The following is a 27057-nucleotide window of genomic DNA, read 5'->3' as shown; positions in this document are numbered from 1 at the left end:
CCAGGTAACCCTGCGCCACAGCTTTGTCCCTGCTCTGGCAGCATAAAGCTCAGCTCAGTAACGTGGCCACAAGGCTCAGAGAACCGGTCTGGGTATCCACAACAGCTTCCATGAGTGTCTTGGCTTCCCAGTTGCCCTGAGAGACGAGCAGCAGGTCGGTGACCTCACCTTTCTGTCCTTCCCAGACAACAAACAGCAAAAACATGAGGCAGCAGCAACGCTGTGGTTGCAGGGGCTGGTGTTCCATGAGGACACCCCTGGCAGGGCATCTCCAGGCAGTCGGGCTTTGGCATGTGCCTAAAGATTCCCCCTTCCCAGCAAAGAGATGCCGAAGTGCTTTAATGAATCAGGTCCAAAGACTTTCCAGGAGAACCCTACAAAGGCTTGAGATCAAACAACCTTAAATCTTTCCGAGCAGAGACCAGTGAACTGCTCAGCAAGTGCTTATAGTGATTTATATTTGAATAGGAATTGTACATTTATTTATTTTTCCAGACATCATATTTTTAAACCACTAATATTTTATAGTAGATTTTCCTTCCCCTATTTAAAGAACTATTTCCACAGGAAAAGAAAACAGTACTTTTTTTTTTTTTTTTTTATGTTGAGAACATTCTTTTTTGGAAAACAAAAAAAAAAATCAGGTAGGAAATGCAGCAATGAGCATCTTTGGCCTTAACCCTTCCCTTTGTAGCTGTAGCCATAATTGTTAGACCAAAAATAATAAATAAAGGCATTTCCTCCCTCCCTGCCCCTCCTCCCTTCCCCACGCTCCTCTTCTCTCCCCCAGAACAGCTTTAACATCCGACACGTTGTACAAAGAGATTATTGCTCTTACCTTTGGGAGAGAGTTTTACAAGCAGCTCAGAGGTCCTTGCAAGAGACTTTTCTATTTTCAGATTCACAAGGAACGTGTAAATACTTTAGGACCATTTTATCTCCCGCTCTCAGTGCCATGACCCAACTGATGAGGTTGAAACTGTGACTGTTGCCTACAGAAGACACACAGAAGTCATAATTCATAAGGGACTGGAGAAGGAAAATCTAATTCCCAAGGTGGCTACCTGTTGAACCTTGCACATATACTAGAGCTCTTATGTACTGTGTAGCAGCATCTCTCACGGGGACAGGAGTCTGATTTACACTGGAATTTACTGAGGAACTGGATTGTAGAGATTATTCTTGCATTTTCCTACAAATATATTTTGAAAGCATCATGTATTTCTGTCAATAAACATTCTTATGTAAAAGACTCGTTTCTTGGCTGAGTGAGAAGGGGGTGGGCAGGGCTTGTGCTCCAGAGCCACAACCTTCTGCTCTGCAGATGTTACATGGGAAGACACTGAACCAGCAGGAGCAAAACCAACCCAGACCTTCATGGTAGTCAGCCATGGAAAAACTGGCATTTTTCCCATGCAGGAGGAAGTATGATAGCAGTGGAAAGCTTATCTTAATTTATAAAGCAGATGACTCAGAGGGGTGGGATGCTGGGTTGATGCGGGTGAGGGCAGCCCCACCACGGCCAGAGCACTTGTTTGAGCTGTGGGTGCCTTCAGGCTCACGGAAGGAAGGGAGAGGGAGCTCATCCTTATTTCTGCATTTCATCCCAACTCACTCCTGGTCTGCAGCCTCTCCTCACTCTCAGGTCAGGCTGTGGAGGAGGGAATCAAACCTCACATCCGTGAGCCGGGAATGGCATCACTCGAGGGCAGCAGCAGCGTGGGCAGTTCATCTCTATTTGCCTTCAAGTGCCCAAAATAAAACATTTTGTTCCAGGTTAAGTCTCTGCTCATGTAAAGAAGAAAAAACCAAAAAGGACTTTGGTTTAAGTCAAATATTAAAAATCAGTGGTTTGCAGCAGCCTATATTCTAACTCTGTGTTCCTCCTCAATAAAAGTTGTTGTAAATGTTAGGAACACACTGGATTTATGGGATACGGACTCTGCTCACCAGTGATGTCAGGGAACAAGGCCAGACGTAATGCACCACTGGTTTCACAATTTCTCCACCACTACAGCACCTTCACAGACATTTTTCCATTCTCAGAAGTGATATGTGAACAAACAGACCTTAAATAAACACCCTTGCTGGCATATACATTTTTATTAAGAAAAAAATGAACAAAATACATTCTCTCCTTATGTACATTACATACAACATAACTACATTGGTAGATATTCCTCGTGTCACTCATTCATTTATGTACAGCATGGGGCTCACACACCAACCCAGAAATCATCAAAGATGATTTATGCCAAGGAAGAAAATTAACACTCCGAGCTGAACAAAGATCATCTGTAAAGAAAAGGGTGGGATGGGGAATCACAAGAGTCCAGGAATGATTCTTGTAACCACCACGGGCTCAACACAGGACTAGTCAATATTTAACTTGCCTATTGAAACACATGAGCAGTTCACAGTGTTCATCACCCCACGGATGCTCCTTCCCAGCCCAGGGCTGTCCACACCCCTCAGCTCAGCTCTCCTGTGCTCAGGTGTCTGAGACAACAACTGCAGGACAGACACCAACGGGAATTCAGACGGACACCAGAGGCTGCAGGATTGCTGTAGAGAGGCAAATGCTTCAAGCTGGCTGCCAAAACAGAACAAAAAGGGCCAAACTGTGGACAGGGGGTGGACACTCACACTTCCAGAACTATGTAGAGATAACCAGCTTTCGGGGACCACACACAGGATTAGAGGACGAGCTAATGAACACTGAAGGTCCAGACAAACAAACCACCACACAGTACAGTGCTACCATCAGAGTAGAAGCAACAGCTCAACAAACAGCCAAAAGACCCACCACCCCAGCCAGGTGATGGTGCCCAGCCAGCTCACTGCTGTTTGATCCCAAGCTTTCCAGATCCTGTCTATGCTATCAAACTCACCCAAGAGGGATCATGGCAACAGTTCCAAAGGGAGAAGGTTTAACAAAGCTCAGTACTCCAAAATGAGACACGGTGCATCTCAGCATCTGAATACACCAGATGCACACCACCACCAGCCCCACAAGGACAGGAATGTCATCTCTAATTAACAGGGAATGAGCCCACAGACTTTGATTCTCTGCCCCCTCAGCAAAGTGGTCTGTGCAGTTTGAGGCCTCCAAGACCCAAGACTCCCATAAACACATTTGTTTGTATAATTAAGTTCGTTTCTCTGGCTTATGGTCTCCCCACCGTCCCCTCATTTCCTGCTGTGGAGGAGGGTGTGCTGGAAGAGAGCAGAAAATACAGCTCTGGTAAATAGTAACAGCTACTAATAACAAGGGGCTTGTTTTCTTTTCCAAGATCCAGCACAGCAGCTTCTGAAGTGAAAAGTGTTTCACACATCTAAACATCAACGGGAGGGAGGGGAGGAGGGATAGGAATGACGAGGGAGAGATGAAGGCAATATTCCCTCACCACTGCAAGTTTGCATTCCCGGGGACCACAGCAGACAAGAGAGGAAACCAAGTGAGCAACACAATAGTTTTCCATTTTCCCCCTAAGAGATGAATTTTTTGTCAAAACCTCAAAAAAAAAAAAAAAAATTATCACCAACCCAAAAAACTTCTCAGCCTCTAAGTGGTTTCTTTAAGGAACAGACCCTGTTCACATGCTGCAGCACTTCTGTATTTAGTGAAACACTGAGTAATTGATTGAATCCCTTGGTTACTAAGTCAGGATATTTAAAGTGTATCTTCTCATCACTGGGGAGAAAAACCTATCCACTGGCATTTGGGATGTGGAGATGACTGCTACCACCAGAGTCACTGTTGTGGTCTGGCCTCCCCCCCCCCCATTAATTAAAAAGCACCTGATCTCCCTTAATCTCACTGGCAGCTTTCACTAGAAAGCTCAGAACATTTTTAGGTTTTAACAATCTCTTAAGGCAGCCAGAGCTGATGGTGCTGTACCACCTCTGGGCTGTTGGAGCAGGGTTAAGCCCATCTGGCTTTCTTGCCATCACTGTGGAGGGACTGGAGAGAGAGTAAAATCTGTATGAGTCTCTCTGGTATCCTTGGGGTAGAGGGAGGCCAAGCTTGAGGTGAAGCTCCAGGACTCCAAGATCCTGGTATTGCATCACTTCCATTGGAAAAAGAGCCAGGGAATCCGGCTCACATGAAAAAATCAGGTGTAAACAGGAGAACTACTTGTTAAAGAGTCTTCAAAGTCCTTCCACAAAGACAGATCACATCTTACACACCTACTCACATGAGCCACTGCTGTGTTATCCCTAAGCATCTTTCTCTTCCCATTCCCCCTGCCCTGCTACACTGCAGAAATAAACCAAACCCCCACCCCAATACCAGCTGCTTGCCTCCACCAGTGAAAGATTTGGGGTGATGAAAGCAGGTCCAGGAACCTTGGACAACTTGAGGGTTGGTCTCATCACCCTTTTTCTTCTGTTGAACAACTACCACCCTCTTGGGGCCAAGAAAAACAAACCCTGAGACAGGAGGGAAGGCTTATGACAGCACTGAATGTGGGGTCATGGAGGGGCACAAGTAAATCATGCTGCAGCGGGAAATCAGCTCCCACGCTTCCCTGTCCTTACCCAGAATGAAAAACTTCCCTGGAAAGAACAATGAAGATCACAAGGATCCTCCCTGACTGTCCCAGAGGCAGCAGGAAGGAGTTTTGCAAAGGAAGCAACTGGAGGATGGTGTGACATGGAGAAACTGCTGCCTCAATAACCACCATGCAGCTCTAACCTCTAATTCTTCAGCTGGTATCCATTAAACTCAGGGAAGTCTGAAGGCATTTTAACAGCAGTGAAAAGCCACACAGGGAAAGAAAAGTCAGAGTAAATGGGGGAATAGCCAAGGAACCATGCTTTCATCATCATATCTGCTCGTGATAAGATTTTCCTTTCAAATTAATAGCAAACCAAAAAGTCCAAGCAGATAGAGCCAGTTTTGAGCCATTCACTCATATTCCTGTTTTCAGGAATGAACTGTGATGCCATGCTGGAGCTGAACAGTAGACTGATTTCTGACAGCACTCACAGTCTCCAGGTCACCAGTAAAAGCTGTGCTGACTTAGAGCAAACAGCTGGAAGCCAGGACAACATGTAGTTCTGTCTGCACCAAGTATAAATTAAGATTTCAGAGTACCCAGGTGATCCACTGACAGCAGCTCCAGCGAGCGGCTTGGAAGCAGAGCACTGAATTTGGGTCACAGCAAGTGCCTGGAGTTCAACCCTATCAAATTCAGTCCATGAAAGCAAAGGAGACAGCAGCAATGTGTTACCTTCAGGATATGTGTCTGGGGAAGATGCTGCCTTGCAGATCTCCACACCTCAGCCATACAGCTGGAATTACATCCAACCCACACAAACAGGTTCACATATATAACCAAAGCACACGTGGATAATCCCAAACTCCAGCCAGTCCTCTGACCTCTGCCAGGAATGCCAAAAGGATACCTGCTGGCATTCCCTGCGAGGTTTTCCTGGGGGACTCTCCAACAGCAATAAGCAGGTCATTAACTGGCTTCCACTCCAAAACCACACTTGGATCCACTGCCTACAGACAAAAGCATCTGGAATCAATTGATCCAAGTGCTGAGCCATGGACTGTTATCATGGTTCCAGTACAGTAAACCTACTTTTTCCACTCCAACTTTTCATTATAATAGAGGCTTTCAGTAAAAAAGGGATTTTGCCTATAAGCCATTACCACAACTCAAATCATTTCCAGTATAACCTTTTCCATGACAGGATATGATCAGGTCTCCCATTCCCACAGGAGTTTTAGATGCACTAACAAGCTTCTGACAGCACATTTACATTTCAACACTATTTACAGCTTATATGCTACTACAATCTAGACCAAGAACAAGTCATATAGTTGTTCTTAAACTCTCCTTTCACAAAATAAGACCCATTTCCAAATTATCACATGTACTTATTAAAATAGGCCAAGCTCAGAGTTTCTATAATCTTCTCCCTAAATCAAAACACCAATAATTTTAATTTTTAACTGGGCCCACCTCTGTTTCTGTAATAAATACAGCTATAAAACAACACAAGCACTTCCAGAGACATAACATGAACTGCTTTTACTGTCAGGACTTCACTTGACAATAGCCAAACATTCCTTAACTCCGAGCCAACTAATAAGCTAAAATTCAAAGCATACACGGGGACTCAAGGTTTCACAAGACATTTTTCCACTTGTAAAAACAAAGGGACCGAATGGAATCGTATCTAATGATTTCTTGCCATTTTCCCCAGAAGTGGCACAGCGTTCCACCCACAGAATTACTGCCTGCACAGAGGTGGAGGCTGCACAGAAGTAATTCAAACTACAAGCTTCACTTGATGAGCTCTACAAAAGTATTTCTTTCTCAATTCTGAAATACAGGAGGCAGCAAGAAAACTAATAATATTTGTGTTACTCTCCTGCATTTGAAACAAGCAGCACTGACGCTCATCTTTTTCACAGTAAGAGCAGCAAAACAAGTTTCCAAGTGCTGCTCGGGGCACTGCTCTGAAATCCCTCACTCCCCAGTGCAGGTTGGCACGGCAGGGCCAGATCAACGTACGACTCCGTCACACAAAAAAACCTCCCTTCGAAAAATTTGCACACATCAGGAAAATGATTCAGAAAGCAGCTGTTCCACAAAGCCCTGTGGAAAACACTCTTCCAGACTCGTTACTGGGCTTTGGAAGGAGTCTCTTCTGGAAGAAGACACGGCTAATGGAGACCTGGACGCTCGCGGTTGCCAATTAAAGGAACACACGGATGAGGCTGTGGCATTCCCTGGCCACCAGCCCCACACCTCTGCCACCTTCCTGCAAATAGGGGGGTCCAATTAATTTGCTTACTGACTCCTCAATCATTAAATTTTAGTCATTAAATCACGAATTTCCAGGCTAAGTTGTTATAATCAATGACTCAAAAAGTTTCAGCAATTTCACTTAACCCTGTCACTCCAATTCACAAAGGGAAGCTTTTCTATGCTCTTTAGGAAAATTCCCTACTTTCACTCTAGTTGCCACTGCACGAGGCTCTACCTTAAAAAAGATTTAACAATTGGGTGTTCCCAGACTGATTTTCCAAATTTAGAGTAAGATACTGCTAACATTATGTTCTGGTAGGAAGCTTCATCCTGATCCCTGAGCTAGGTAGAACATTCCTGTGTTCACACAGAGCCATCCTGGGCAAACAAAAACCAAATTCCAGATGTTTATTCACACAACTGGATCTGACTACCTTAACTACACATACAAGATGCCATCTAGGGAAAGGGCAAACTGAACTTTTCCAAGACAAAGTTCTCTTTCCTCATTATACTCAGCAAAAGGAAGAGATGATAAGAACAAACACATCACAAATATCTTTTAAAAGAGACAGAAGATAAAAACTACAATTAATTTCAGTGAACACTCTGCATCACCCTTCAGGCCTCCCTGGGATCAATATTAATCAATGGGCTCCTCAAAAAAACATGGCAAGAAGGTGGCTAAGGTCTCCTAACTTTTATCCTCTGTCCTTCTGCCACATGAAAACATTCTGGGTTATGCTGTAAGAGCAGCACTTGCTTGGAGAGGTCATTTTGGGAGAACTCTTAAGAACTTCTACCTTGTGACTACTTGGAGGGGTTGTGTAAAACAAACATTAACAAACTCAATTAATTCTACCTAATCCAAGTGACCAAAAAAATCAGTTCTGTAGGGCTTTATTTCTCTAAGAAAATGTGTCACTGAATAGGAACAATATAAAGAATAATTTCCTGTTTTCCAAAGAGATGATCTACTGAATGATACTGTAAGGGCCACTGTCAGTGAAGAACTGAAGTCATGGATCTCAAAGGATATTAAGAAAGCTAAAACAGGACTGAAGTCTGGGTGTGTGTATCAAGTTTATCCCACCCTGACTTCCTCCAGCTTTAAAAGACCTACCAGAACCTTGCAACTTTGGCTTTAAAGACCCCAGTCCTCGTGAATGAGTCCCTCTCTGACAAGGAACGACACCTTCCTCTGCAATACCTTATTTACAAGTTAACATGGAATTTACAGATAAAACTACTGTAGTGCAAAGATTATGTGGTGTCAACTTCATACACAAAGTCACCTTATAACCTAAGGTAGAGGCAAATAGAGTATGTTTGTCTTGCCTAAGCTAAAAAGCAGCCTCAGACACAGCCTGCAAGCGGTGATGGTGAGGTTCGAAGGCTTCTCACACACAGCTTGTGTATTTATAAACCTGGCATGCACTGGGCTGTGAAACACTTTCAGGTGGCTGTTTTCAGATCCAGTGGGTTTCTTTTCTGTTTGTACTTCGGGATTTCTGTAATGAGCACATCTAACGCTTTCCTGGAATATCACCAGTACCTTTAAAGATCTGCATGCAATTAAATCCATGGCTGATTTTGAAAGGAAACTTGTACTTCACTGCACAAGAATTTTTGATTAGGTTTTAAAATCAGGCAATGCAGCACACACCAATGCAAAAAAATCATTTAATTTTGATTCCTAGCTTTAAGGACACAGGAGAAGGAAAGACCCTCGGCAAAGCCACAAGAAGACTTTCCTTTGGCTTAACCTCTCTGGCCACATGGTGCCTCTGCTGCTCAACAAATACTCAGAGGCTGAGCAAATATTTTCTGCTGGTTAATCACCAGCTGCCATCCATGAACTGCACTGGTGTGAGCCCACATCGATCCGCCTGGGATAAAGGCAGGTCAATATTTGATCATCCTGAAGGGCCCTCGTTAACTGGGACTGTCAGTCCTGCAGAAGCAACTCCGACAAACCATCGATTCACACGGCGCTACAAAACACAGAGCCGAGGCTGCCAGGCTTCACAGGCACCCCCCCCACGCAGAGGACAACGAGTTTGGATCGAATTTCTGTGACACAAATCAGACCTGACACCATGCACTGCTCACCACCAACGCCATTCACAGTTTTTGGCAATCCTAAACTTCTCCTGTGCGCTCCAGCTACGTCTATCTTTTGGCTCCACATGTGGTCATCCAAGGTGGACACACATAAAAATTTATGAAGAGCCTGGCTGATTAGAGAACTGTGACAAAAAGCATTTAATACCTGACTGAAGCTGGAGGACACACAGGCAATGAGAGCAAGTGATAAGGGAGCACAACAACACTCACATTTTACGTACTAGAGGGCTGCAGCATTTTGGCTGGTTGCATTAAAAGTGATCAGTTCAACCTCAATGGAAGCAACACCCCAGCTGGAATATTCCTCTGATATCTACATTTGTACTGCATAAACTCTAATTAGTTAACAAAGCCTCAGCACAGGTAGCACATCATGAAGCCCAGCGGTAACGTAAAACTTTCCACATCACTGGAAAAAAAACCTGCCACGTTCCAAAGAAATGATTTCATCAGATTTCATTTCCTTCACTGAGTGGAGTCTTCCCCAGACATGTGATTTGCCATCCACTGAAGTGTACAATGTCTGAACGGTCTCAAGTGACAGGTTAAAAACACTGCTTTGTACAGTCCTCCCTGAAGACAAGCAAAGCCCGGCCTCTGACATATTGTTCCTTTCTAAGTGATTAAACATTAGTTATGAGGTTTTTTTAAATTTATTTCTAACGTAGCAGGACTACAAAAGTCACACAAAGAACATGATAAAGAGGCAATACAATGCAATCAAAGCAAGCAGACACTCGAGCTCTGAAAAAGACACTTGACCAACTCTTTATTTCAAGAGTCCATCTTTGCAACACAAAGGATTTTCCATCAGGTTCAACAGGGGCCACGAGGCCTCAGCGGGTGCAGCAACGATACCCAGTTGGCATGAACATTGCTGGACATAAAGCTTTGCAGTCTCATATAAATATTTACATCTGCCAGTGTGTACTGAACACTCACTGACACCAAATGCACAGTTTCTAGTGCTGGGTATGCGTGTCCTTCATTCCACTTCACAGTGCAGCACCAAGCCCTTACAGTGTGTATAAAGAAGGCTTTCAGCGAGGAGGAAGAATATATTTTCTATACATATGCATCAGCTGGCTTCCAAAGAGATTTATGCTAAGAAGGCCTCCTCATATTCAGATCTATGTCTAAAATGCACTGATGAGTGAGCTGCACTGTACAGGAAGGGACAAGCTGCTGGGAGCAACGCTCTGCACACGGACACACAGACAAACGCACACAGAAGCACATGGAAACGAAGACAATCTGCTTCAGAAATCCTACACCCAACCCAGGGTCAGGTTGCAGAGGTTTGGGGGGGGATGTGGTGGAAGACCCAGTTCTGCCGGGCTCGCCGAGGACCCCTGTGGTTTCCCAGCAGAAGAGCACAGCAGCAGAGAGAGCGATCCCTGAAAAGGGGCCCGTACGGCTGACGGCCATGCTCCCGCTTTCCAACGGTTTCTCTGAGGTTCCCACTTGCCTGCCAGGTTTAAGTGGAAGGCTCCAGAGAACAGAAGAGAGGGATGTAGGTATTCAGCTTAGATCGAGTCTCAGATGCAGTTAGACACGACTGTCAGCTTGATTCTGGGGCGAGGAGACAGACGCTTTGTAACACGCGCTCGCCGCCCCACGACACAAGATTACAAGACTCAAGACATAAATTACTTTTACCTCAATGTGTGCCAGTGTCCTGCCAGCAAGTTATTCAGCTGCTGAGGATGGAGTTGTAGCATAAAGCAATATATCATGAGATACAGATGAGGAAAGAAAAACTTCTCCCCCCTCTTCCTCAGGAAACCCAAAATAAAACCCATCATCTTTAATCCCAGATAATTCACAAATCTCAATTTTCCCCCACAGGCAAAAAGATCACTACATGACTGGGTTTTATTTTTTTTTTCTTTTCCCCCCACCTTTTCATCTTACATTTGCTAACTCAAAATCCAAAGTCAGAAAAAATATATATATTTAGTCAGAAGTACGTCAGTTACATTTTATTAACCTACTCCAAGGGAAAAGCTCCAGGGATTCACCATACAAGTATAAAACCCCTTTCAAACACCTAGGGGTTACTATATTAACTTCATCCCAGCAGTCAATCAATGCAGTAAAAAAATTAAAATACTGAAAATGGATGCTTTTTTTCCTCTTCCACGTGTCCAGTGATTGCTCCGTTACAGCGTGATGAGGTCCACCAGGTTGCCTTTAGGAGGGGTCATGTTGTCTGGAAAGAAGTTGACTAGTGTGTCAAACAGCTGAGTTCTCTGGGCATACGTGTGGTCAACATCTGAAAATCCTGGGGAAGGAAGAAACAGGGAAATTGAGTCAGTTCTCCCTATTCTAAATGCTCAGTGGAACAGGCCAGTTGTCCACCTGGGATCGATGTTAACAGTCTGCTACTTCTGTCTCCACTAACAAGGCTGCCAGCCCTCCACCCCCCACTGCTGTGTGCACATACACACAGAGTTCACGTCACCCCAAGCCAGCACTGCCATCAAAATGCCATAAAAAGTAATAAGCAAATGCCTGTCAAGCTCATTGACAGCCCTGAAGAAACGGAGTTCTCAGGGGGCTGCTCTGATGTCCCAGAAAACAGAATCTGTGCAGCTATTTTTATTTGGTGCCTCATTTCTTCTGTCCTCAGGCCTTCCTCGTTATCTTCACTGCCATAACCAGAACTGCTCCTTGGATTGCTTGGAGTTTTCCTTGAGACAAGTCCTGCTGATGGGTAAGAGTTCCAAGTCAGGTATTTACTCACTGGAGTTGCACAGGGGACCTTGGCTGCATCTCTGCACAAGGGAGCTTTGCAAACTGGGTTTCTGAAGTGCTGCCTCCCAAGAGGGGAGGGTTTGGTCTGCATTTTTTTATCCAAATCATCACACTTAAGCCATCAACAGCAAGAACAATAGGGCAGGCACACAATGATTTCCTCTGCTCTGTGTTACTTCTATCACTGGTATCTCCAAGGAATGCTTTTTCATTCAGTGAACTCACTCTTCAGTTAATCAAAGTCAACCAAGTTAATCAAATCAAGGAGGGCTGGGGTTTTTTGTTTTATTTTAGAAGCACTGCTTGACATGTGCATCCTATCTGTAAAGCCAAACTCTGGATAAAAGTACTGAACTGATTCAACAACTAATTCATCTTCTACAACACTTAAAACCAGGGAAAGGTTTTGAGGGTGGTGAGGCCCTGGCACAGGTTGCCCAGAGAAACTGTGGATGCCCCATCCCTGGGAGTGTTCAAGGCCAGATTGGACAGGGCTTGGAGTAACCTGGTCTAGTAGAAGGTGTCCCTGCCCATGGCAGGGGGCTGGAATGAGATGAACTTGAAAGTCCCTTCCAGCCCAAACCATTCTGTGACTCTACGAAAAATCCAACTTTTTTGAAACATCTGTTTTCTTTCTTTAAAAACAAAATTAATTTCACAGGATCAACTAGATGTCTTCCAAACCACGCCAGCTCAGCAGAGCTTCCTCATCCAGCCGGGCAGACAGTGCCGTGGGCTTTTTCCTTCCTTCAATTTCTTATGTTGGGAATTCTGCCTCCATGAAAAACTGAAGTCGTCCAAACTCTTAGCGAGAGCTCGGTAACGTGAGGACAACCCAGCACTACAAGGATGTGAGTTGTGCCTACAGCCTTCCTATAGCTCTCCCAGGAGTAATCTCTGAGCTCTGTAAAAGAGTTAACTGGACAGAGGAGCGAAACAAATCATGGCTTTGGCTCAGCCCTCCTGTTTCCAGCCCTTCACGCCACTGTTTTCTTCGCTCTTGACATTCTGCCCAAAGAACTCGTTCTGCAAAGAACAGGGCGAACCAAACTACTCCAGGAATTGCAGTTATCACAGCAAACAGAGCTGTAGCCATGCTGTGAGATTCCAAAGTGACATGACAGGAGGTGCTTTATTCTGACCAAAGCTTCTGTTTACTTGGGTAACAGCAACGGATCAGATGTAATAAGACACACAAAATGATCCCGGGAGGCACTGGTTTAAAACCACTGATGTTGACAGATGTTTTAAATATGGGCTCGAGGCATTGGACACTGGTCATTATAAATAACCTCTCAAATGGCTGGGTAGTGGCACTTTGCATATTCAAAATGAAAAAGGGCCTACAATGTTCATAGGAACTACAATATTTGATATAAAATCCAGTAGAAACTAACAGCAATTATCAGATGGAACATCACATAATTCCTGTGACACACAATACTCACCAAGAGTCGTGAAATCTGAGCCAGACTTAAATAATGCTGAGGCAAGAAGCTGAAACTGCAGAAGAGGCAAAAGAAGAAAGAAAGAAAAAAGTGTTATTAACCACACAGGAAAAAAACCCAAAAGATTCACAGAAGTCCAAGTGGCTTGAAAGTTGCTGTGTTTTCTCTGCACAGTGCTCAGAACTGCTGTGCCATACACATGAATAACAGCAGCAGGCACTTTCACATGAGCAATACAATTTGTCAGCTTGGCACAAGTCAGATGGTTTTTCCTAGAATTAGAGCAGTGTTGATGCAATGAAAGGTACTTGACTGAGAGCTCTAAAAATCTCATTTTTTTTACATATAGTTTTTTGCCTCTTTGGCAGGTATCACAGAGCAGAAGGAAGAGTCCCTTCCACGCAGTAACATTCCCAGGGATTAACATGGTACAGGCTCAGCAGGCAGGGATTAGATAGCACAAAAAACAGGGGAACTGCTGGATACAGTTGGAGCTGGTGCAGCATGAACTTCTTGAACACAGAGAAAGCTCTGCCCAGAGAAGTTCTGGATGTTCCTTCCCAGGAAGTGTTCAAGGCCAGGCTGGATAGGGCCCTGAGCAATCTGATCTAGTGGGTGCCATCCCTGCCCATGGCAGGGGGTTAGAACTGGATGGTCTTTAAGGTCCCTTCCAACCCAAAACATTCCATGTTTCTAATGGTATCAACCTTTCTGAACTGTCAGAGAAGCTGATATCATAAACTTAAGGCAGTATCTCTTAAATTAAAAATAAAACTTCTTTGGGAACATCAGAATCATGATTACAAACGTTTGAAGTGACACATTCATGGGTTTATTATCCCTTAATATCTCACTGACGGATGGTGACCTGTGTCATCCTCTGGCCCAGCTGCTGTTTTCAGTCACCCCCAGAGCAGCAAAGCTTAGTGCTTTGTCATGTTCCTGTAAGGAATGAGCTGATTTCTTAAAGGCTTGGAATCTTGTGTCTCCTGTGTGTCTTTTCAGCACACAGCCCAAAGGAGAGAAGAGGGGGGAAGAATCAGGATAAATACGTTCAGGGAAGGAGTGGAAAGAACAGCCAGGGATTACAAATCCATCGGTTTCATTTCAAGAAAAAATGGGAACACAGACAATTTGAAAGCATGAAGGAGTGGAGAAGGTGATGAGTAGCAGCCAATGTGAGTTTGGCAACAACAAGTTGTATCACATCAACCTGATTTCTTTTATAGGCAGCAGGTCCTATGGATGGGACTTGGCAATGGACATTGTCCATTCTGACTTTCACAGGAATTCTGATGCTTTTATATGATATTTAAAGCCAAATTATCAAGGCATCACCCAAATTAAACCAACAGGGAAAGGCAAACAGGTCAAATAACTTTTCTGTGGGTGGCCATCAGTGGTTTGACATGAAAATGGAGCCGTGAATCAGGAGTGATTCATGTGTGCCCTGGGGCAGCACTATTCTGGGTTTTCAGTCACAACCTGCTTGGCAGGACAGGGCAGGATCACTGAGCCCACAGGCCTTAGACCATGCTCAGACAGACTGACAGCATGGAGCAGACAGCCTTCCTACTGTTTTTCCACTAAATCCAGTTTAAAATGATGGATCAAGGTGTGTTTCATTAGGGCCAAGTGCAAATCAACACCAACAGGAAAAATCAGTGATACAAAACAGGTGCAGAGGCTCTGTGAAAATGCACCTAGGAGTTACAAGAGATCAATTATCATCCTATTGTAAAACTGGCAAATGCATAGAAAGTGCACAAAGAAGGAGCAGGATCTTCAAATAAATCAAGTATTCCTGCTGTTATCAAGGCTTGTAAGTCTCCTCTACAACAAGGCACCCACTTTGGGATGCCCTATATCAATTAGAAACATAGGAGGAAAGTGCTAAAAAAAAGATTTAGTGGTCTCAAAACCAAGTTCTAGGAAGAAAGTTCAAAGGAGTCAGGGCTGCAGAAGATGACAGAACAATGACCAAGGAGGAATCTGCCAAAAGTCACAAATGCAGAAAGCTGCTACAAGAAGTAAATCTACACCTAAGTGTAAGAAGCTACAAAAACACTTCAGCAAGATCAATTTCGATGTGGCATCAAGGGCAAAACCAGTCTAAAATAAGGACTGTGGTGTGCTGGAGTAAGTTTACATCTTTTGGAGAGGGTGTCCTGGGAAGGTGTAAGAAGAGGTTAGAAAGATACAGGATTGACAAACTCCAGAAGAGGGGGAGAGGGTGATTAAGCTCCCTCTTGAATGTGAGGCCTGGTTATCCCAAATCACGAGTGACTGCAACGCTCCACGTGTATTTTCCTGCAAGCTTAATTTCCCAGAGTTGCTTGGCTTCCAATCAGCAACATCCTCAAACAGCTGCCCAGCAGAAATAGCTCTAAAAGTTCCAATAAAACCCGTGGCTAAATCCATGCTGCTTCTGAGAGCAAATGCCATGTCCTGGCCACCCTTCCCTCCCACACAATTGCCTCAGGGGCATGCTGCCAAGGCAGATGCCACATAATTCCAGAGGTTTCCTTTCCTCCCATAGCAATGCCAGCAGCCTTCCCACTGGGAGCAGAAAGCCACACTCCAGGCTGGGGCTCAGGTGCCCAACTAAGAGACCATATAACCAGGATCCAACTTGTAATTCACTGAACTGAGACTAAAAATCCACTGAAAAGACCTTATGCCAAGTATTCCAGCCTCATCTGCACCAGGAAGGATGGATTTTCATGGCTACGAGTTTCTTCCCCTTAAAGCTGGAAAGAAGTATCTTGTTTCCTTCTGCACTGATGACACTGCACTTCAGTTAACCTTGAGGTTGTTTGTTTGTTTGGTTTGAAGTTAAGTTTATGTATCAGCTCGCATTTAAAAAGCACTTTCTGATAGAAAAGTCAAGCACGGGTTTTAAGAACATCAGTTACAGACAGTGCTGAGCCTAAATTGGTTCACTCTGCATTTGCATTACAATCCCAGCTTGATGTTCTCCCAAAGGATACCTTTTTTCCCAATGCATAGGATAGTTACTGCTTACTCAAGACCACTCCTTCAGTTTTCTTAATTGTTATTGTAACAGACAGCACTTTAAATTCTGATTAATTTTGGGTTCCCTCTTTGAAACTAACAGAAACTGATTTTTCAAAATAACGTTATGCAACAACTTCTGAATTCACAGAAAAAGCAAAGCCCTCAAGCAAGTCACACCTGAGATCTCTCCCATCAGGCACCAGAATGAAACACTCAATTAATGACCATCTAGGAAAAACAATTTGCTTAACATCACATGGCAACTCTGTTACAGAGGCAAGACCAGAATTCAATTATCCAGCAGAAGCATCCAACTGCTTTAATCACACACCACCCATTTTCTTCTGACAACCCCTCTGGCTCACTGGCTTCAACCATTCCAAATAAAGCCTGCACTCAAAAGACAAGTTTCCTTTGTTATACAATTAACTTCTCTCTGAGATCCAACCCACCTTCTGAACTGAGCAGGGGTTCCCTGGAGAAAAACAAGGAACTAAAATAAGGCTGTATTAGTTATATCTATTTTTGTATATTTGCTGCACACCTCTGCCTCTGGAGAAATGAAATGGTTAAGAGGGAATGAGTAACTCCTGTTTGGGATACCTGGTAGGTTGTTTGAATCAGACATAATTCCTCCTCCTCCTCCTCCATAATGTGAGTACTCAGATCACAGTGCAAACCAGTTCCTCAGCTTTGCCCAGTTCTCTGGGGCTGGTGACTCTCAGCACAGGCTCAAAGAAGCAAAGAGAGGCTCAAACTCTTTGAGGACGGAGCCGTCGCTGAAATTGGGAAGGCTGAACACTGTTTTTCTAAAGGCTCCTTGGCTCCAAAGCCTCTGCTCCTGCAGCACTCAGGCTCTGAGGCTTTACAAAGAATCACAGCAGGACATGAAGAAGAGAAACAGGCTTTTCTTAGCTCCTTCTTAGAACTATTTTTCCCATTTGGGTTTGAATTTTCCCAGAAATATCAGTCTAATGCAGACTCAAACAATACTTTCGGGCCCCGCTGGCTTTATCTGTCAAATTTATTAAAGACAAGGTTTTAAGAATGGAAAGTATGAAGCAGCCTTGAATAGGGGCCTCCAGCCTGGGTCTACAAGCAAGTCAGGCCTCAAATTGGCCTCCAGGTCCTTGCTCTTTCTCCTACTATGCTCCAAGAAAAACATTCTGCAAGTTTTCCTTGTGCTTGGTATCTGTTTTACAACAGTCATGGGATTGAGCTTCATCAAGTCACTGAATCTCCATGTACAAAACCATCTTGATCTCCTTTACTTGGAAAGCACTGGACATTTTTTTGTATCATCTTGATTTCTACTGTAGCCCATTTAAGAGCAGCAAAGTTCTGGGTATGATTCCTGCAGTGTTCAAGGAACATTTTAGCTTGGTACATGACCTGCTGATGTTTCTGTGCTTTAATAGCACCCATTTTTCCTGAAGTACACAACTCGGAATTCAACTTTTTATTTTGACAATCCTTTTCTCTTTAAAAGCCTACAGCTGTAACTATCATCAAAATCTGTGTGAGAAAGAGGAGAACACCCATGCCACCAGAAATTTTTACACCAACAAGTGACACTTTTATAGAACTTTAATCTCTTAAATCACGGACAAAATTCCACATGCTCTGGGGATCTACCCTCCTTTACACACAGGTGTCAGGGGTATTAATCCACAGTCAGTGAAAAAGATCTACTGATCAGGAAACCCTGAACTGACTAAAGGGATTTTAGGTGATTCCAAGCAGAATCACAGTTAAAGAGAACTGGATCTGCATTTATGGGTAGAGTTGCTGGCACACAGCCTGTGGCTACTAAAACAGGCACCCTTGCCATACTTGTTACTTGCAGGCATCTACTTGACTTTAGAATAATAAAAAAAAGTGAAATAAAAATATAATACTATTAGCATCCCTAAAATTCACAGCAATGGAATGAAAATCTGGGGGTATGTTTCTACCATCAATCATTCATGCTACTTTAAACAAAATTGGTTACTAACGCCAAAGTAAGTTTCAAGAACAGTCTGTTTGTTTTCCTTGGCATCAAACTCCAAACAGCTGAACAGACTTGTCTAACTAAGTTAGAAGGAATTACTTCTATTACAAAGCAAGCAAACCTCACCGCAAGGGGAAATTCTGTTTGTAATGGTATATAACACCACCCACACCTCAGTCCAGAAAACATGAAGGTCTGGTCTCCAGGAGAACTATTGCACAGGGTTGGGGATAAAACTGTTCACCTTGGTCCTTCCCAGATTTAACAGGAAGAGGGAAAACAGGCAGGAATTGCTTCCCTATTTGCCACAGTAAGAATTCTTACAGCCTTCCATGGCTGCAGCCAGCACGGAGCACGTCAATCACCTTCAATATTAAAAGACAATCTCAACTACAAATAAAGGCAGAGCATGGAGGTGTCTGGGCTGAGAGATACAATCAAACTGGTGCTTGAAATTCGATATGGAATCCAAAAAGCCTGCGTCAGTCCTTTGGAAAGCACAAGAGAGCTGTTTGAAGATGCAATGCCAGAGCAAAAAGCCAACTCGATGTGATAACCGGAAGGTAAATTGACGTCAACTGGAAATACATCCAGTCAGTACCAGCCCAGCAGCTGGCTCAGGGCCACAGCCCTGCCAGATCTGTTCCAGGGTAAAAAAGCTTTGGAAGTAAAACCTTTATGACCAGCACAATTAATAACTAAAAAAAAAAAAAAAGGAACAAAACCCAAACAAAAAAAAAATTGTCCCAAAACCAGTTAAATGATTTTTGGAGGTCACTGGAATGGAAGCTTTAATTCTGCTGAATGGTTTGTGTTGATCCGATGGACCAGCACGACAGACAGAAGCTATTGGATTTTGTCTGGATCAGACATCAGGCCTGCAGAGAAAAGAATCCACAATATATTCACTCAGCTGGACTGAGCTATCTAAGCTCACATGCTGGATCACTGACGTCCAGAACACCAGTGTGCTCTCTGAAAACGGGTAAATCTTTTTCAAACATTTTTATTCTATTTCTACCTTGTAAGATAAAGGTGTTAGATTCCCCCAAAATCTCCGAGGAGCCCATGCAGGCAGGTAAATTCCTCATTCTTACAAGTTGGACAAGTTGAACACTGTGCACTGAACTGGGAAAATGAAATGTAGAATATTAAAAGGCTTTCCTGTGCCCAATGTGCAGCATTCTACGGCAGCTCCTTTGGTCTGTGGGTGACAAGAGGCAGCAGGAATGAGGAGAGCAGCTTGCTGATCACACCACAGAGATTTTTCTTTCAGGGAATAAAAAGGCCCAGCCAGCCATGAGGTGCAAGATCTCTTCAGGAGTAACTGGCCGAAGAGAGACAGGCCACCAGCACACAGGAGTGACATGGAGAAAAAGGGAGAGATCAGAGAACACAGGACAGGGTCTTACAGGAGTGGAAGGGAGCAGAAGGAGAGAAAAGAGCATCAGAATGGGAGTCTGTACACTGTGGGTTAGTACAGGTTCAAACAGGAAGAAGAAACCTCGAATCCTGTGTCCAGTTCTAGGCCCCTCACAATAAGAAAGACATTGAGGGGTTGGAGCATATCCAGAGAAGGGAACAGAGCTGGGAAAGAGTTTGGAGCACAAGTCTGATGAGGAGCAGCTGAGGGAGCTGGGGGGGCTCAGCCTGGAGAAAAGGAGGCTCAGGAGGGACCCTCTGTCTTCCTACAACTCCCTGAAAGGAGAGTGGAGCCAGGTGGGGGTTGGTCTCTTCTCTCAAGTAATAAGCACCAGGACAAGAGGAAATGGCCTCAAGTTAAGATTGGATATGAGGAAAAAGGTCATCAAAAGGGTTGTGAAGCATTGGCACAGCTGCCCAGGGCAGTGGTGGAGCCCCCATCCCTGGAGGGATTTAAGGGACGTGTAAATGTGGTACTTGAGGACATGGTTTAGTGGTGGCCTTGGCTAATGGTGCCAGGTTAATGGCTGGACTTGATATTAGAGGGCTTTTCCAATCCAAAGGATTCCATGAAAGTGTTACTACACTGGTACAAGACAGTGAATAACTGGGGAAAAATAAAAACATAAATATCTCCTTTTTCTACCCTAAGAACAGCACAATCATCCGTTGTCTTTCCTATGCTAGAAATGACTAGAAAGGATGTCAAACAACTTGATATGGGACAATTTAAATGAGAAACCACGTAACAGAACACACAGACATATTGGATCAGATGTTTAGAAAGGTTGACCAGAATTTATGACAAATGTGACCAGTTCCAAGATCCTGATAAGAGTACACATTTTTTTCATAACTCTAACCCTACAATTCTACACTGTGCACACACAAGCAGAATATTCTCCCCCAAAAGCTTTCAGTGTCTGTATAATCTTTTTTTTATCTAAAGTAGCAGCTTAAAACCACCAGATTAAGTGATTTAATCCAGGGAGCATGGAGTAGAAATGCCCATTCTCCTATCACGATTTTATAAAAGGAGCTGCTGAATGACTTCCAAAGTCACTAAGGCAAGAAGACAGTAAGAACCATGGAGTTTTCCCCATCTCCCCCACAGGAGCTGAATGCACATCTTTCCATATGGAAATTAGTGATGAAATCAAATCAACCACTTTATGTGTCACTTCTCACTATTTCTTTAATCCGTTTTGTAAAGTGACACGTACTGCGGTGCTGGAATCAAAACAGGAAATGGGAACAAATTCCTGGAATAAATAAAAAAACATGCCTACTGGATAATATTCAAAAGGCAGAGGAAATAAGATTTTAAGGGTAGCAAGCAATGTATATATACAAATTACTTCCAGAAACACTGATCACCTCAGGAAAAACCTCTTTCCCCCTCCCAGGAGCTGCTGAATATTGACAAGCCAAAAGGCAGCATGAATAAGTTTCTACTCATTTTCTACCACACAACCAACTATAGACTTGTGACATTTCAGAGAGTTTACAATTCAATTAAAGCTCCCAAAATACACACCAGTATGCTGGAATTAAAACAAAGGCCTACTCTTCACCCTTAGGGGTACAAAAGCTGTTTTATCCGGACCTGCAGGTAAATGACTGTTTCTAAAGCAAAGTGAACTTCAGTGGGGAGAAATATGTGATAAAGCATTGGGCACTGTAGAGCTTTTGAAAACTGAATAAAAACAAGGTTTAAGAGGTTCAAAATTTTTACTGAGAACAGTTTAAACTTCTTTAAGACAAGGATTTGTTGAGCCCTTACCTCTTTTGTCTCCTCGGGGTCCGAGTGATCCACAGTCACATACAGGTCATTCTGCAGGTACTTCAGTGCACTAAGAGGGTCAGTCTGAGCTTTTTCTTCAAACCTGAAGAGACAGAAAACTTGAGCACAGCCACTTCCTTCAGGGCTAAGTACTACCAGTTCTACAAAGAGCAAAACCCATCTATCAAAACCAGCATTTTCAAAGAAAACCACCTTAGTGGCAGCTCAGCCTGTAATTTGTGGGAATACAGACTGAAACGTGGAGGAGGATTTTTTTGGGGGGTGTAAGGGAGTTACAAGAGCAAAGCATCACACTCTTACTGAAAATATTCAAAAGCATACGTACAGCAAGTTCTTGATGTATATATATAAAACATTTTAAGTTTGTTTGGTTTGTAAGGTGTGAGTAGCACCTCACGTGAGTAGCACAGTTCAGACACAGGCAAGCCCTGAGCACTTCAGTCCCAGGGATATTTATATCCCACCTCTGGAAAGAGCACAGGTACCTAAAAATCCTGTTCACCACCACCATTATTTCCCCATTGTCTTTCAACAAAGAGAAACTGTAACTTCTGTGAATTCCCTGAAGAAATTAATAGAGCCCTGAGAAAATGATTCTGGGCTCAACATCCTCAGTGAGCAGAGCTATGACCCTGCAGCATTGATTGGGTGCATAAGCCTAAAAAGGATGAAGTTTAAAATGATCTTTTCCCTTCTATTACCTATCCAGCCAGTGCAGCATCATACTCTCATCTTCTCATATTGTTATTGTTTTGTTTGGGTCATTTACTTGGCTATTTATATCACACTGGACATGTGTAGCCCAAATTTTGAAACTGGCTAAAGATGCAACTCCAGCCAAGCACCCATCACACCTCAGCTGGTCAGGTTTGGCTCCCTCACAGGGAACCCAAAAATGAGGGAGCATGGTGCATAAACCCCAAATTTCTGCCAGACAATACACAGCAACACTTCCTTTGAGTGCAATTTAAGCAAGTAAAAACAAATACTCCAGAGCTGTCCCTGGAGGCTGCACAGCTGCATTTCCATACCACCACATCTGGGTTTAATAAGCCTCCCAGATAACTGGGCAAGGCCTTTATTAATTTTTGTAGGTATTCACATCTACTGTGTGGCTGATCTTAAAAGGCCCCATCCAGCACAGTGGTTGTGAGTTGAGTGCAGAAATTTTCTTGCAGCCTCAGAGGTAAAATACCATCAGGAAAACCTGACCTCTCAGCTCTTGGCAGAACCTGATAACAAAGTATTCTCCCCAGGAATGCAGGGAGAGCTATTTATTGGCTTCAAATAATTTGCTGGGTCTTGAAAGGCTGTTTTCTGCTGCAATTTCTTGACTAAGGCAACACCCTAAGCTTGATTTTGAAAAGCTGTTGCCCTAAATAGCAAATATAAGGCAGCTCTGAAGTATGCAGAGTGCAAAAAGCGTTGCTTTGTTGAATTCTGCCTAAGTGAGCTCTTTCAGGAGTTTCTGAATGAGAAACTCTGATGACGTCACCACAGTTGAGTCTCAGATGTGCAAAGGCATCCAGCCCCCAGACTTCATTAGCATCCCTGTGAGCTGTTACTATCTCCTAGCACAGTGTTTCCAAAACATACTCCATTTCCTTGGGAGGTGACAGCACCAAAACACATGTTGATGAGCAGCAGACTGAAAAGGGAATCTAAAAATTCCCCATGACTCCCCCCACACCACATTTTTCTAGTTTTAGAATAACATAGTCAAAGCAGAACGAAGTTGATTTTGTACTTTAGTTCTGCCCTGCTGCGTTTTATTAAAATAATTTTAAAAAATAACCAAGAAACCTGCAGACCATCATAGCACAGCATCATAGAATGGTTTGGTTTGGAAGGGACTTTGAAGATCATCTACTCCATATAACCAATAAAATGACATTTCCCAAAATGGTATAAGATATTCCAAGTTTCACCAACTTAAAAAAAAAAAAAAAAAAAAAAGGAGACATTTGGAAAAGAAAATTGCAAACCACCTTTGTTTCCATACCTGTGCTTTCTGATGAGGTATTTGCAGTGTCTTAGCAGGTATTCCTTTGAAGGTCGACAGAGCTTCAGAGACCAGAAATCATCTAATCTCATCTTGGGAGAGCAGGATTTACCAGGATTCCCTCCAAATAAGTAATGAACCTAAGGAAATGAGAGGCAGATCAAAAAGGTGATTGATTGTGTACATGCACTGAACAAGGACAATTCACTACGTCAGTAGCTTTGGAGAGGTTTATTCTTGAGGGAGAAATTCTGCCTTTTAGTCAAGTTGCTCCATCTTTTTATTAGCCTCATCCTGTCCCTCAGGAGATGAAGAAAGTTCTCTTAAACCACTTACATTTGAAGACAATAAAAAAGCTGCACTGTTAGAACCTACATCTAGCAGATTCCTGAGGTATTTATAAACAAACATCCCAAACCCACACACACTCTTTCTTTAGGAAAAACCTATGAGCATGATAGATCCTTAAGCACCAACCAAGTGAGTGGGAAGTCCTAAAGATGCTCAAAGTAAAGTGACAGCAAGCCCAGTCCAGCATAATCCTGGGAGATGATCAACATTCCCACATGTCCCATAAATTCTAAAGAGCTTTAATTCGACTTGTCTGTCTCTGAAATGCAAGACTAGACTTACAGAGAGAGGTAAATTTCCACAAGAGTGAAGTGTTACAAAAAGGACTGTTTATTTCTTCACTGTATTTTTCTTCCCATCGTTTGGTAATTTCAGACTCTGAACTGTTGACATTAAACATGCTACAAAGGATCTTCATATACTGAGGTTTAACAAGTCCAACAGGCTACCTTTCCCCACAGCTTTAAAAATAATCACTCAAAACAATGTATTCTGCATCCCACTGCTGTAGGCTCTCCTTATTTATATCAGAGGAGTTTAGAAAGGTCATTGGAACAGAGGTTTCTAAAAATAAAGACTCTTCAAAACAAGCACATCAAACAGCTCGTCAGATAAAGCTGGGCAACTGCAATGATTTAGCAACCTTCAGAGTAACTTACAAAATACTACTCTCAGTCTCAGGGTACCTTACAATTAGAAGTAAAGGCAGAGCAGTATTTACAGTCAGTGTTACAAGTCTGTGAAGACAAAAAGCAATGCAAGTTCTCCATATGGAATTTGCACCTATTCCTCTTTCAAATCCCCCTTATCCCCAAAGTTTTGGGCTAGTTGGGTTTTCCAGATTTAATTGCCATCCCAGTGAGTGCAAGACTAAAATATATTTCTGTTCATCAATTCAGACTAAAAAGAATTTCTGGAAAGAGTTTAACTGGAAAATATCCATGAAAGGTTCAGTAAGTTTCTCACAGTAACTTAAATTCATGGGTTGATGAATTTATGAACCTAATCTGTGGGTTTGTGCTTTACTGGTTAATATGCACAAAACCCTAAGTTTACTGAGCAGTCAGGTACACTAAAACCAATTTTAAGTCTATTTTTAAGTCTATGAATGTGTCTGATAGTGCTAAACAATGACAGCTGCTTCTGACATGCAGGGCCCAGTCAGGCACCTCTGGTACAGAAGATTCTTAACTGAGATTAGTTAATTCAGATTTTTCCTAGAAATGTTGGTAACTGAGACCATTTAGTCACTAACAGATTGTGAGATTAAGTCCCAAATGAAGATTCATTTGTTTTGAAGTGTGAGAACAGCTCTCGTATCTGCTTCGTAGTGACATAAAAAGAAGCTCAGCATTTTATTTCAAAATATGGGAAGTTAAATGAAAGTTACTCACCATATTAATCCAAACATTAGCACTAAACAAAAAACCTATATTAATTGTACCATCTTTGAGGAAACAACTGCATCTTAAGAGCTGTAAGACTGAAAAAATCATGTATTTATCTGGACCCTCATACCTTGTGCAACTCATCATACACCAGCTGATGGGCAAACCTTGGGCAGGGCTCCTCTTCCTGGAGGCTTTTACCTGGATTCTCTTTTGCTGCTTGGTCATTCTTATAGACACATGACCTGAAATACAAAGCAGTAAATAATGGTTAGCAGGACTTAGAGGAAGTAGGAAAAGTTGCTGAAAGGCTGTAAGGTACAAATGGTGTATAACACCAAAGATTTTCTTACTTCTCTACATGTTGTCCTCTACTATCCCACCCCCATTCTTAGCTCTACAAAAGAAACACATCCAACAATCAGAGGTCACCTTGGCTGAACACAGTCCTCAAGCACAAGCCAAATAAAAAAAAAAATTCTAAAAAGTTATCTGTCATGAGCTTTGGGAGTATCTTTAGATGTTACATTATCTGCCCACAGAATTGTCAGCATGAAGTATTTTTTATTATGGAGAAAAACATCTTGGACTCAGAGCTTTAGACCATGGATTACAGCAAAGCTGTAATCACTTAATCAATCACTGATTTCCAAGCAGACTTAAGTTTTAACTGAAAATCCATTTTTAGAAAACAACATTCACACCTTTCAAAGTGATTGACCCCCACATTAGAAGAGACCTTGAATACAAAAACTCTGCCAGCTCTGAAAAGGGACATTGGAAACCAGAACACAGCAAACAGACCAGGATATCTTTTCTCAGAATAGTGGATATGCCTTGGACACTTCTCCATCACCATTCACATGCACCAGTTTTCCTTAGTTTTTAATAACTGGTACCACGTACCAGTTATCAACTGAATCACTATTATCAACTTACATTTGACTGAATTTGCTGCACTGATGATGAATCCTGGCCTTGAGCACTTCCTACAGGAAAAGCCTTTTATAACTGCTCACTTCCCCTTGTCCCCTCCACCTGGCTCCAATAATTCACATGGTTTCTCTCTCTCATTTGGAAGATTATTGCCATGGTGTATTTAAAGACTATAGGGAAAAAGAGGTGCCTCAGGGGAACTTAGTTGTCTTCAACATCATCATTCCAGGGTCAACAGAGGTTACAAGTCCTTGGGAGACAGGATTGCTTTCCAAAGAAAGTCAGTGTAGAAGTTAGAACTTATGACTTACCAGCTGTTCCTCACAATGTCATAAATCCAGAAGGAATTCCTTACATTCTCTTCCCGCTTCTCCTTGTCTTTACTGAGCCCTGACAAGACGTGGATTTCGTTCAGTTCCGGATCAATGGTGGCCCTTTGAGTGAAACCTGTCATTGGAACTGACAAAAGAAAATAAAAGTTACACGTTGGAAATAATGGAGGACTCGGGAAGGGATCCAAGCATCAGGCAAATGCATTTCACTCTCCCTGCAGCTCAGCAGATTATCATCCAGAGGCTGAATCCTTCCCTGCTAAAGCCAAGTCCACTGCAAATTCTCTTCTTCCCTTCTTATCTGTGACTCGTGGAAGGAAACAAAACATTCTGCGAGCTGCTGTTTCGTAGAGAAAGATATGGAGAGAGTTATTTGTGAGACTACAAATAGCTCAGAAATGAGGATTAAGCTGCCTGAACAACAGAGCTAAATGACCAGATGACCCTTGCAAATATGAATGGAGTTATTTTGTTATTATCCATAAAAGGAAGCATTGATTCCAAAAAGCTTAACTGCAAAAGCTGGGAAACTCCAAAAAATTCAGGATGAACTCATGATGAATTCAAGATGAACTCACAGCTCATGGCCCTGCATTGCTTACTCCAGGATGAAGATGCCAAGGAAGACTTTTGTATTTTCCAAATAACTGTGGTGCAATTACCAAACTATTCTTCTGTTCTACCTTCGGATCTGGAGACATGGTGAAAT

General features: G+C 42.9%; 1 protein-coding gene across 3 annotated transcripts in view; it reads right to left on the bottom strand.

The window, feature by feature from the left end:
- Window positions 1-9640: 9640 nt before the first annotated feature.
- MKLN1 (muskelin 1) overlaps window positions 9641-27057 on the bottom strand; it is a 95292-nt gene continuing 77875 nt past the window's right edge. For all 3 annotated transcript variants that reach the window (XM_064656579.1, XM_064656581.1, XM_064656580.1), the window contains 6 exons: window positions 26328-26475; window positions 25211-25325; window positions 23342-23481; window positions 21319-21421; window positions 13103-13157; window positions 9641-11181 (listed from right to left, as the gene is read on the bottom strand). In XM_064656579.1, the coding sequence (XP_064512649.1) occupies window positions 11060-11181; window positions 13103-13157; window positions 21319-21421; window positions 23342-23481; window positions 25211-25325; window positions 26328-26475 (683 nt within the window). In that variant the 3' untranslated portion in view covers window positions 9641-11059. The remainder of the gene's footprint in view (window positions 11182-13102; window positions 13158-21318; window positions 21422-23341; window positions 23482-25210; window positions 25326-26327; window positions 26476-27057) is intronic.

This window comes from Pseudopipra pipra, chromosome 5, assembly GCF_036250125.1.
Source record: "Pseudopipra pipra isolate bDixPip1 chromosome 5, bDixPip1.hap1, whole genome shotgun sequence".
NCBI lineage: Eukaryota > Metazoa > Chordata > Aves > Passeriformes > Pipridae > Pseudopipra > Pseudopipra pipra.
This window is presented reverse-complemented; position numbering and strand designations above follow the sequence as displayed.